Raw genomic sequence first — 13,417 nt, 5'->3', positions numbered from 1 at the left:
GTTTCTTTGGATATCCCAAACATTGGGATAATCATGTAAGTAGAAATAAGAGACGCTTGTACTCTCGAAACCTCATTTTAATGCATGCAGGCGCATGTAGCATCAAACAAAATACTCAGGAAGGAGCATCAAACAAAATACTCAGGAAAGAGCTCTTGCTCAGAGAGCTGCAGTGAATGGCCGACACTGCTCCTGGTGTAAAGAATGAGATCTGTGGGGCGCCTGGTGGCTTAGTCAGTTAAGCATCCAACTTTGGCTCAGGTCATGATCTCAAGGTTCATGGGTTCGAGCCCCGCATTGGGTTCTGTGTTGAGAGCTCAGAGCCTGGAGCCTGTTTCAGATTCTGTGTGTGTGTCTCTCTCTCTGCCCCTCCCCCACTCGTGCTCTGTCTCTATCTCAAAAATAAACTATAAAAAATTAAAAAAAAAGAATGAGATCTGTTGAAAGGGTACTTCCTGAAGCCTTAAATGAGCTCCTACCAGCAAATACTAAAAACGAGTGACCTATTTGACTATCTGTCTCTTGGTTCTTTGTACTTCTCTTTAGGCTTTTTCTCTGGGGCATCGGGGAAAAGCTTCCTAAGTAGGCCTAGAAACAGGCTTCTGCATTTCACCATGTAGATTAGCATGTGTCAAGGCTCCTTCTGGGAACAGAACGACTACCACCTGGCTCAGCCCTATAGTCCCTCCGGGCTAATAAGTTGTCTGATGCCATTGTCCTTTGTAATGTCCACCTTCGGGTTAGGGGCCTCCTATAGGCTATCCCAGACCCCCTAAAGTAGCACCACATGCCCGGAGAGTTTAACATTTTTGAAGTTCTTTACATGTTCAGTCCATCCATTTCGAGGGTACCGGGTTTGATTTACTGCCCACAGTGTAGCACAGAACTAAATATTCATTTGCGCTCAATGGACAATGTTTCAAGTTTCAAGGAAGAAGCTTCTGGTTTGGGATTTCTAGATTTTGATGAGTAAGTGTCCATGCCCATCCTCTGCCCGCTTGGACCTTAGACTCCGATCCTATTCCCTTTAGGATGCCTTTTCTCAAGACTGAGGTCTCACTTTTTTGTGTGTGTTTATAAGGCCCCCCACCCCCACCCCAACAACCCGTCGTGGTCTTTACCATTTTTAGAGCTCTCTCGATATCAATTCCTTGACTCCAGGGCACAGCGGGATTGGCCAAGCAGTCTCCAGCGCTGCCTCTCCGGGACACATCCACTCGCTGCCTCCTCAGGTAGCGGAAAGCTTCCGCGATGACCAGGATCGCATCGTGCGTCAGTGCCGATGTATACTGAAACGGACATATGGAAAACAACGTGACGAAGGACGCCCTCAAAACTTGCCTTGCCCCTTACAGTTTTCATTTCATCTCCGCCTTTTGCTCTATGAAGTCACCCTCTTCATTATTTGAATCAAGAGGTCTCTCGGGGCAAGCCCGACTTTGATTCATTCTCAAATGATGCCTCTTACCTCACGTGGGCACACGTTAAGATTATTAAGATCGAATGGCTCAAGGGAGTCTCTCTCTTGCCCTCAGTACTGTGTTTTGTATTGAGCGAGTGACGACTAAAAGGCCAGGTCCTTTATAGAGAAAAAAATACGCGTGCCGCTAAAGGATGGCATATGTAGATTGCTTATTGCTGTTTGTAATAGAAAATTCAGGTCTGGTGTTTACTTAGGGGAAAATGGAAATAGCTAAGTTAGACAGCTTGAAATTAATTTGGAGGGAAACATTAATCATTTCTGCCTGGACCATGTTTCTGGCGAACTAGGACCTCTGGCCAGCAATAAATCAGTTTTCATTTCGTGGGGAGAGCAAAAAACCAAAGTTGGTTTTCGATTGTAGAAAATTACAATTGTTATTGAGTTTTAAATCTGATAATGGCGACAATTCACAGGCAATACTTCACGATGCTACCTCTTTCAGGCAAGAACACTTTGTTTCCAGTCCTTGAGGGCTACCAGGGCTGAGGCCTGTCACGTAATACCAGGGATTTGAGTATCTGCGATTTGACAAGGCAGATGCCTTTTCATTACATGAATCAACAAAGTCTGATTAAAATAAGCTGGCCCCTGTTTTGCAGGGGTGACAAATGCTGGGAAGATCTAGAATTCTATTGATTTTTCTAATGAAGTAAAATGTCCTAGGGGGAGTTTTCTCTCTCTGGAAGTATGTCCAAATACAACTGGGAGTGAGTACCTTGTCATCTTCACAACTATCCATTTACTTTTTGGACTTTTTTCATGTTACTTTTCTTTCAGGAGCAAATCTCCGAGTGTGACTGTAACAGGGGGCAACATATGTCCTTTCATGAAAGACAACAACAACAACTTTGTGTCTGTCCGCCCTTGTGCTACATCAGGCCAACGTGGTGGTAATTTCTTTCCCAGCTGACTGCATAAATTGTCTGCAATTCCAAGCCATGCCAAAAGAGCTATTTAATTTTCTACTTTTCCAGCTTCTCCTTAGCAATATGTGAGCATGTAAAAAAAAAAGCCCCAAAAGGAAACATTCATAAAATATAGAATAAATTAAGTAGCAGGATTTTAATCTTGAGACAATTTTATTTCCTAATCAAAAATATTGTACATCATTTTTTAAAAAGTGGGCTTTTGGTCTGATTGATACAGAGCACGTTTCCATGACTCATACTAAGCAAAAGTAATCTGAAAGTTGGACCATCTATTTAAATGTTCCATTTCTTAGGGATGACTGGCCTCGTCCCTAGTAGAGCCTGTCAGTATATAGAAGGAATAGAAACAAAGTGTCTTTGCCTGAAAGAGGTAGCATTTAGAGGACTATACTTATGAACAGTGTTTTTCAGCAAGTTTGGCGAACTTTACTTTATGCGCACCATGAGTTAACAATGACTAATCCAGAGCTAAGATTGTTTTTCTTCTCCTTTGTAGGGCCTCTATAACTTCTGAGCAAACATAAACTGCCCTGCAGTAGCCTTTTCATCCATTTACCCTTGTCCGTTGTTTTGTGACTAGCACAGCGCCTGACACATATTGCATAAATGAATTTTTTGCCTCTACCTATTATTACCTGCCAAATCTAAGGATGGCAAAGCAGGGGCCAGGCAGTTTAGGAAAGAAATCTAAATTTGTGTAAGTTCACCTAAAGGTGGTGGGTGGATTTAGGATATTGAAAAATTTTGAATCATCAAGGAAGTGTATGTAAATCAAAAGCACATGAGATAGCACCTCACACCTGTTATGATGGCTGTTATCAAAAAGACAGGAGATATTGAGTGTTGGCAAAAATGTGGAGAGAAGAGAGCCCTCTTGCACTGCTGGTGGGAATGCCAACTGGTGCAGCCACTGTGGAAAACAGTATGGAGGCTCCTCAAAAAATTAAAAATAAAACTACTGTGCAATCCAGCAATTCCTCTTCTGGGTATTAATCCAAAAGAAGTAACATCACTATTGCAAAAAGATATGTGTGCCCCCACATTGAGTGCAGCATCATTTATAGTAGCCGAGACAAGGAGACAACCTAAGTGTCCATCGATGCATGAAGGGCTAAAGAAGATGTGGCACATACATCCAGTGGAATACTCTCCGACCACAGAAAAGGAAGCAAATCCTGCCATTTGTAACAATGTGGATGGACCTTGGAGGGCATTATGCTAAGTGAAATTAAGTCAAATAGGGAAACACAAATACTGGGTGATCTCACTTAAATGTGTAATGTAAGAAAAAACAACAACCCTGAAATCACAGAAATAGAGAACAGAAATGGCTGCCAGAGGTGAATGGTGGTGGTAAGGGATGAGGGAAATGGGTCAAAAGGTACAAACTTTAAGTTATAAGAGAAATAAGTCCTGGGGATGTAATATACACCATGGTGACTATAGGTAACAATACTGTATTTATTTATTTATTTATTTATTTACTTATTTGAGAGATAAAGAGAGAGAGCATGAGAAGGGGAGAGGGGCAGAAGGAGAGAGAGAGAGAGAGAGAGAGAGAGAGAGAGAGAGAGAGAGAGAATCTTAAACAGGCTCTACACTTAACATGGAGCTCGACACGGGGTGTGATCCTATAACCCTGGGATCATGACCTGAGCCAAAATCAAGAATGAGACGCTCAGCTGACTGGGCCACCCAGGCGCCCCTACTGTGTTGTGTTTTTGAAACTTGCTAAGAGAAGTAGATTTTAAAAGTTCTCATCACAAGAAAAAAAAGGTAACTACAGTGGTGATGGATGGTAACTAAAGTTACTGTGGTGACCATTTGGCAATACATACATGTATCAAATCATTATGCCAAATAATATAATGCTATATGTCAATTATGTCTCAATAAAAAGAAATAGAATAATTATCCTAAGAAAAAGATCTGACTGTGAACACTAATCCTGACATCACAGAGATTGAGACCATATTAGCTGAAACATATGAGGACATCTGATCTGACCATGGGACAGAATGTTTTAAAATAAGACTGCCCTAGGAAGATCTGACATGTACACTATAATCACTACAACAGAATCCCACGTAACTAGTGACTGGCTTAAATGAATGAATAAATTAGGTTTAACTCACAAATTTTCTAGAATATGTGAATCGTATAAAGTTAGGACCCCCTTGTATTATGTTCTGATATGATTCATTTAGGGTGAAACTGACCAGGTGATATAGAAGGTGTCTCTTCTCTGATCCACATCACTATTGTTCTCGCTTATTCTATTCTTGCCAGGGAGAATGTGAGGATGGGTATCTTGAAACCATGAGAAAAGAAATATTCACCCCCTTTCTTTTTTTAGGGAAAGGCCATAACTATACTTGGATTTCTGTTCTTGATCACAGGGACCCCACAGCTATGGTACATACCTACTTTTACTACGTAAGGAAGGAAGACTTTAAAGTCAGTTTCATACTTGAACTAATGCACCAAGGGAATGGTTACTTAAAACATACACTTGAGGGATTCTTTGTGTTACATGGATAACTTTCCCATAATTTATCTGTTTTAATTCCTGATTTTTAAATAATAGGATTTCTAGCCATAGGGGAACACATGTGAAAAATGTGCACTTGAAGCATGACTTTCTGCCTTTAATATTCTGATTTTGATTTCATGAAAATGAGCAGCTTAGGTAATCTAATTATTTTTAAAGATACTTTTCCAGGCAGGAAAACATTTCTGTCCAATATACATACAGGCAACATGCACTTTGTATTATAGCCCAATTCACTCGGGTGTACCGAGATTCATGAAACTTATTAACAGAAAGTAATCACATAAATAATGTAAAATCTAATTTTCTGTTGCAGACTATCAATCTTCCTTACCTATTCCCACTGCCCCCACTCTTTGCCCAACTCAGGTTCTTGTAATTTTGTAAATTGTTATGAGCATGTTACAAATGAAATTCATTAAAAAATTACTTAACATTCCCAAGCCACAGGTTTTAAAAGACCTCCTTCTCCTTAGCGTCTTTATTTGCAAGTTTAGTTTTCAAATGCAGCAGCAGCACCTGCGATTTGATTTTAGCATCCTTGAAACACTTCAGAGCGAAGACCACTTGATCCCAGGAAGGCCATAAATATATAAATGCCAAACTGAGATGCTGTGACAAGCTGGCCTAAGGTTTCTGCATGCCATGGAACATTACCTTCAGTGGTGCGTTCTTGGCTTCAGGGAATTCCCTTTCATCTAGCCTCACCCAGCGCTGAATAAACTGCTGAACCATAGGGTTCTCGTTGTTGACAATCTGGAATCCTGTAATGTTGGCTCCTCCATGCATGACTCTTTCTAGCAAAATATCGGTAAAACCCTAGAAAGAGATCGAAAGAGCATCATTATTGTTGGAGGTCGTGAGGAAATGGAAGATCCTTCCCCCAGGATCACTCTTTAACAATCAAGAAAACCCTAGACACAATGATATATGTCAATTACATGTCAGTTACAAAACAACAAGGACAATGACGACAAGTACCAAAAAAGTGCTGGATATGCACTAATTCTTAGGGCAGTATGTCTCCGAAACTACAGGCATGATGGAGAAAATGCGCATTCTTCCACTTTAGTGCCTTGTGTCTTTATTTAGTATAGTTGCTGCAAGGACAAACACAGGTGCCAACTTCAAGCAAATGTTTTGTTTCATTTACCTGTATTTTTAGTCTTTCTTCACTGAGTACAAATACAATGCTTCCTGTAACTGGGGAAGTGTTGAAACATTTGACCCTGACTGGAGGTATAAAATCTTTTTCTTTAGCTTAATGTGTCAAACACAGCAGATTGCTTTAGATCCTAATGATGAGTACTTTCAACATTTGCGACTCACAGAAATGCCAGAGCGAAACTGACAGCTTGGTTGCATATGATTGTACAGACCCAGGGTATGTCTCTCCAGTGTTTATAAACAAGTCTCGACATCTACTTCGGATCACCCACCGTTTTCTTCTCTTGCTCTAGTACCATCTGGTGTCTCTGTCACCTAAGCCTTCTAAAGGAATCTCTTCAGGTTCATACCAAGCCATCTCCGCCTGGGTGCCACCAGCTCCACTGGGCATTGCTATCTCCTGGAACACTTCTCCCAGGAACTGTGCTATTTCTACTGGATACCTGTCTCTTGCTAGTTGCAGTGGTTGCATTTAGGTCCTCAATGGGCTGAAGCCAACATTTATATTCATAAACAAATGGGGGAGAATTCTCCCTTCTTCAGACTACCTTGTTCAACCTTTTAATATAACATTTTCAAATACATGAAGAAATTGAGAGAACTGTATAGTGAATACCCATATAGTCTCGACTCAGATTTTACAATTAGTATTTTTCTCTCCATCCATCAGTCCATTTCTTTTTGTTCTTCAAAGTTTTGAATATTATTATTTTTAAAGACTTTATTTAAATCCAAGTTAGTTAACATAGAGTGCAGTCATGGTTTCAGGAATAGAATTTAGTGATTCACCACTTCTACATAACACCCAGTGATCCATCAATCCATTTCATTTTTTGGAATGCATTTCAAAGTAAGTTGTAGATATTAGTGTACTTCAAAAGGCTTTGGCAGGCAGATCATTAACTAGAGTTCAATACTTGTCTGCAATTCTTTTTCTTCCTTTTTTTTCCCTCTTCCTTTCTTTTTTCTTTCTTTCAGGTAAAATTTACATCCATTGAAATATACAAATCTTAAATTTAGCACTTTTCTTTCTTCAAGGTAAAATTTACATCCAATGAAATATATAAATCTTAAATGTAGCACTTGATGACTTCTGATAAATGCATTCACCTGTTCTCCAAGGTTTTCTTTTTTTGCATTCTGAGTTTTTATTGAAGCATAAAAATTATATAGAAAAGTGCTCATATCTTCAAATACATAACCCGATGGAGTCTTACAAACTGAACACAAAAATGTAAGCAATATCCACAAGGCCCCCTGTGTTCCTCTCTAGTCCCCACCCTCCCCCCACTTTTTTAAATTCACCTTTCATCTTCTTTTATATTTTAGCGAAGCAGCTTTTCCAGTTGCCTCTCACAGCCCCCCCTCCCTCTTCCTTCATAAGTGGGCCATGAGTCCCTGGAGACTGCACAAAGAGACAAGTAGTTTGCATCATTGAGAATCATTCTTTCTGATAATCAAAAAGCCCCACCTTTAAAAAAAATTAACATTAACTTGCTGGGAGGAGTTTCGTCCAAAAGTCCTCCTTCATGAAGGGAGACAAGACTGTTTTTTTTCCATTTGCTGCCCTCGCACACGATCAGCTGAGAGACTTACTTTGTATGAAGTCCAGTAGAGGCCCCAACTGGGGCTTAAGCCTGTCACCCAACTCTCATCCCGCCCCATAACATATATACAAATGGAGAGCCTGGGACAAAATCTTCAACAAACGGCTTTAATTCACTCACTGCGCCAAACCGTATGCGTCAGTTAACAAGTTTGACACAAGAACATTGACCAGCTGCCTGCTGCCTGCTGGAGGGCTGAGAGTGGGCCCTCTCACGCTGTCCTGCATCTTAAAAGCCTGGACTGGACAAGTGGAACTCCTTTCCTTGAAAGGAGGGGGTTGAGAATGCTTCTGTCACCATCCCGCTCTTCAGGGTCAATGGCTACAACATGCACTAGGAAGCAGTATCTCTTGTGCCCTTTGCACTTTGATAAGCATCACACTCTTGCTTTCCTAATACCCATAGCATGTTACAATGGCAACGTAGAATTAACAAAAGGGAAGAAGAAAAGATCCCAGAACTTTCACATCTGTCTTAAGGCATTACAGCCAGTCCTTGAATCTGGTTACTCACCATACAACTTCTTTCCAGAAAGATGTTCCCTCACTCTCCTTTTCATGGCAGGGATACCAAAAGGAGTGGTCCAGCTCAAATTTACCTCACCAATCATGCCCACTTGCCCCCCAGAAGCATTCATTCTGTCACACAGGATCTATGTATTCTTGCTTGGGTGTCTTCCTCTCCAGTAAACACATTATAATTTGAAAACATCTCCGTAGGCATACTCTGCACTCATCTTTCTACCACACACCAACAATGGCACTGTGGATCTAGAAGTTTCTTAGTCAACCCGTGTTTTATGACAGGCATGCCAGGAAATGAGTTCTGGTGCACCCCAGGCTGGAATCAGCCTTGCTGTCCTTGTGGGATGATCTGCTTCCTCAGCAACACAAAGCAAGCAGGGGAAAGTCACCTCAAATTGTTCTGGTGGCCAGACCTACATGACACTAGTCCCTCCTGACTGCCCTGAAGACTCCATCCGTATGGGTAGAAAGTCCTAACACAGCCCCGCAGACAAAATGGGGAGAACAGAAGTATAGAAGGATAGTAGAAAAAGAAAGGAGGTAACAGGTATTTAGGGCGATGAGCGATATTGCTGCTTAAGGGTAAGAGTTGGCTGCCTTCTGGTCTCTTTTGGTTTCATTTATGTACCTTTTGTTTGTTTGTAATGTCTTCGATTCTACAGCCTGAATGTCTCCCCAGCGCCCAGCATTTAGATGCAGCAAACCCACAGCCTTGAGGTTGAGACAATCAAGGCTAGATTCTCCCTAAACCCTCTGAAAAAACATGAACACAGCAGAGCTGACCAAGAAATATCAAGGAAGAAGAGGAAAAGGGAAAGGAGGTGAATGGTGCAGAAAGTCGTTCTGCCTAATAGGCACGAGTGAGTTGACTCTATCTTCTTATTTCTGAAACTCTTTTTAAAAAAGAATTTTCTGGGGCACCTGGGTGGCTCAGTTTGTTGAGTGTCCAACTCATGATTTTGGCTCAGGTCATGATCTCATGGTTTGTGGGATTGAGCTTCACGTTGGGCTCTGTGCTCACAGCAGGGAGTCTGCTTGGGATTCTCTCTCTCTCCTCTCTCTGCCCCTACCTTGCTCTCTCTCTCTTTCTGTCTCTCTTTCAAAATACATATGTTTAACAAAGGGAATTTTCTTTTTGTATCAAATATTGCTAAATTTCATGGTTTGAATGGCCACTGACTGTCCCCAAGATTATAAAAATTAAAATTGTTAGGTTTTTCTTTTTGAAATGGCAACATACCCACCTCAAGTTTGGAAATAAATGCCAAATCCTCTATATCCTCTATAAAAAGACTGAGGTAAAAGAAATGGCCACTATGCAGATAAAATAGGTAAACAGATAAAATAAAACAGTGAAGATCAATGGGGATAAGAAAGAAGTTAGGAGAGAGTTGTTGGCTAGAGAGCAGAAAACACTTGGCTCTTAGCTGCCCTACCATTTCTGTTCAATTGTTTTTAACACATATTCTGTTTTCTTTCACATATTTCTATTGTAGTTGTGGACAAGCACAGTCCACGATGCTTTGAAAATTGAGGTCTTACTCTCCCCAAATCCTCAGCAGAGACACTATTTCATAGAGATTTTAATAACTAGATGTGGTGGTGAGGACCTTGGTGATTTTTGCTTAGACTGGACCTAACAACTTCTAGTGCTGCTTGTATCTTATCCATTCTGTTTGGTTAAACTTGTTGTTGCTGTTGTTTGGCTAATGGCCTTTTCCTTTGGTTGGACCAAAACAGTGTGCTGAGGGAGAGATTAAAGGAGATGAGAGAAGGCAGAGAAAGACCGGAGGCAATTGTAGTGCTCACAGATACGATGAGTTGAAACTCTTCTTTCTTACTTTCTATGGCTTAGGTATCTGTGCAGTTGACTGTTTGCCTTTGTGTAACTATTGATGGCAGTGGTTGTTGGAAATGTGGATGTAGTCTCAGAAGTTAGTCCTCTGAGACGGAAACTACTCATTCGGATTCATTAAGTTCTGCTATATTTCCTCAATGTATCACTTCTTGACCACGTCATATCTGTCTGATCCAGTGTACTGTTGCCCATATCTGAATGGAACTTTATAAAACTAACTGTGACTTTTGTGTCTATGCAGTCCATTTGGGGACCTATAAGCCACCATTGTCTGATTCTCCAAGGCCATCTTTTATACGGATACTGGTTATACAATTGGCATCCAAACACAGATTGTCCTGATTTGAGAATAGTTGGACAAGTCAGTCTTGCAAAGATTCAAATGACTTTAGTATTATCCTGTCTTCCTTGATTTATACACACTGTAATTCAGTTTCCTTCTGGCTGTATGGATAATGGAGAGTTGCAAATAAATATATTCAAAGCTTCCTTTTAGAACACTTATTTTCAAGATATTATGTGAAGATTTCCTTCACATAATGCTATTCTTAGGGTACATTTTGTACAGAAAGGAACACAGAGACAAGATAAGTTGGATGACTGTCATTGAGTTGATGGCAGATTATGGGTGAGAAATGGGAAAGGTGCTGTGCCTTTAGGGAAGAGAAAAGCAGTAGAATGAGGATTGGGAGGCTGCCAAGGGCAAGTATCTACCTCACGATTTGGATGAAGTCTGGCTCGGTCTCTAATGTTATTTGAATTGTTCATGCGGGTGATGCCTCAATAGGGAAATGCAGAGTAATCGCGGTGACTCAAGTTATCAGGTTGATAATGAGAGACACAAGTCTTTTTCTAGGAGCAGGTCCATCCTCCCGGGAGGGTGTTATGTGTGGAGTTGAAGATTACACCATATAAATTAGCACTTGATTATAGGCTGTTTTGTATTGTTCACTTGCTGTTTTATTCTCTAATCCAATCAACATACTTTGAAACCTTTTAAGTGCTATCTACTGGTAAAATAGTGGGCCATATCAAATTTGCCTTGACCTCATGGCACTTTAGTCTGGTGAAAATTATTAGTATGAATATACAAATAATTACAAGTTGATATAAGTGCTACTCATGGGAAAAATAGCCACTAATTTTTTTTATTAATAGTTATATGGAGGAATAATTTAAATACCATAAGATCCATCCATTTGACATTGAATTATTTAAAGCAAAAATCAGATCATGCCCACCCCCACCCTTGAAATTCTTCAATGGCTTTCTGTCACTGTTGAAAAAAGCTAAAGCTCTCTAACTAGGCTTACTAAAGCCTTACATAATGTGGAACTCACTCTGCTCTAGCCAAAATTGCCTTCTGACAGTTCAAAGAAGGTATCGAGCTCTTTTCTGCCTCAGGACCTTGACACATTCTGTTCCGTATGTATGACATAAACTTCCCTGACTCTTCATATAATTGGATCTTTCTCACCATTTGGATCATTGTTTCAAAGTCACCTTTCCTTTTTAAAAAATCTTTATTTATTCTGAAAGAGAGAGAGAAAGCGTGTGTACACGTGAGCAGGGGAGGGGCAGAGAGAGAGGGCGAGATGGAATCCCAAGCAGGCTCCATGTTGTCAGCACAGAGTCTGATGTGGGGCTCAATCCCATAGACCATGATATCATGACCTGAGCTGAAGTCAAGAGTCGGACACTTAACGGCCTGAGCCACCCAGGTGCCCCTGAAGTCACCTTTCTGAAAGACCTAGTCTGACCATGCTATGCAGAGTTTTGATTCTCTATACTCTGCCTTCTCTTCATTCCCCCTCCTAGCACCTGTTCTATCTCCATGCTAATTATCATAAGCTATACAAAGTTTGTTTGTGCATTATGATGGCAAGGTTCTTAAGGACACCGCTCTCTGTCTTCCTTGCAGGGGAGTGAACAAGATATTGGGCATTCAAGTGATACTGAGGAAGAAGAACTTACTCTAAAGATCTTTAGAGCAGTATTACTCAAAGTCTATGTGGATTGGTGCTGGTCTGCTGTTTGCTGGCAGTCAGAGATGAAAGCAGGAAAGGAATAGAAGGCAAACCTTTGTAAACCTTTATAGCAGTTTGACAGGGTAATATTATGGCTATTAAATGTATCGCTTGTATTTTAGCAATGTTTTTAGCAATTTACTTTTGTCGCGCTTTTGTTGATCTGTGAAGACTTGGGGGGAAAACTGGCCCTTCTTCACAGATAGTTTGCGAAGCACTGTTTTAGAGCACATGATCTGAGAGAGCCTGGGAAAGAAAACAGAATTCTTTCCATTTGTCTTGCTAGAACATTGGGTAGAAAGTGATCTTTCCGTGTTAATTTCAGGCAGGAAAGAGAGAGAGAGAGAGAGAGAGAGAGAGAGAGAGAGAGAGAGAGAAGGAGAAAGGGATGGTTGACTACAATGTGGGCATTTTTGGACAGGGAGAATTAGAGTCTCAAAGCTGGCAACTTTAAGTTGACAGGAGCCCGTGGATTTCTAAATGCCCAGTAGGAAGTTGGACCTCAGCTGGGTCCCCAACTCCTCATTCCCTTGGTGCTCTGCTGTGTCCTATCTCCATTTGGAGAAGAAAGTGAATCCTCAGCCACCAGAGAGGTTGTGTACCCAGGGGAGGTGACTGGGTTTCTGGCATTTGGGACCAGTGGGGATTTTTCCCTTCAGTCCCTCCTTCGCCTGTCACGCCAGGCTCCAGCCAGTGAGCTCTGTCTTTACATGGCCCCCGCTGAGGTGTCACTGTTTACAACATGTGGCTTTGAGTATCTGGATTTTTTTTTTTTTTTTGTAGAACATAAAAATGGGAGAGCAAAGGAAGGGAATGGGTAGAGAACAAAACGAGAAAACCCGGAAAGGAATAGTTGTTACTGGCAAGCAAGACACACGACCCCATCTCGCTCACACTTGTTTTCTCTGTAAACAAAGCGGGCCCTGTGTGTTTCAGGTAACTTTCAGGGGCCGGTGGGCTGCGAGTTCACTTCTTCAAGCTTGCGTTACATCTGGTTGCCTCTTTTGGGTTCTGTTTTATGAATGGTGCTTTTGTTTGAGTACAAATTTGAAAAAATTAGATATGAGCTAGTGCCCTTGACCCCCACCATTATTTCCTGGCATACTGATAATATGAATGGGGCTCATGGGAGGGAAAGAGAAAAGATGGAGCAAGAGCAAGAAGGAAGATGAGAGAGCAGGAGAGAAGGGTGTGTGTGAGAGAGAGAGAGAGAGAAAGACATGGAGAGAGGGGGAGGGAAGGAGGGAGAGACAGAGACTGAGAGAGAGAAG

General features: G+C 41.2%; 1 protein-coding gene across 5 annotated transcripts in view; it reads right to left on the bottom strand.

Annotated features, from left to right (window-relative positions):
• GRIA3 (glutamate ionotropic receptor AMPA type subunit 3) overlaps positions 1 to 13,417 on the bottom strand; it is a 273,414-nt gene that overhangs the window by 89,826 nt on the left and 170,171 nt on the right. For all 5 annotated transcript variants that reach the window (XM_029930244.1, XM_029930243.1, XM_029930239.1 and 2 more), the window contains 2 exons: positions 5,621 to 5,782; positions 1,122 to 1,289 (listed from right to left, as the gene is read on the bottom strand). In XM_029930244.1, the coding sequence (XP_029786104.1) occupies positions 1,122 to 1,289; positions 5,621 to 5,782 (330 nt within the window). The remainder of the gene's footprint in view (positions 1 to 1,121; positions 1,290 to 5,620; positions 5,783 to 13,417) is intronic.

The sequence above is a fragment of the Suricata suricatta genome, chromosome X (assembly GCF_006229205.1).
Source record: "Suricata suricatta isolate VVHF042 chromosome X, meerkat_22Aug2017_6uvM2_HiC, whole genome shotgun sequence".
In the NCBI taxonomy this organism is placed as follows: domain Eukaryota; kingdom Metazoa; phylum Chordata; class Mammalia; order Carnivora; family Herpestidae; genus Suricata; species Suricata suricatta.
Note: the sequence above shows the minus strand (reverse complement) of the source record. Positions and strands in the feature narration are given on the sequence as shown.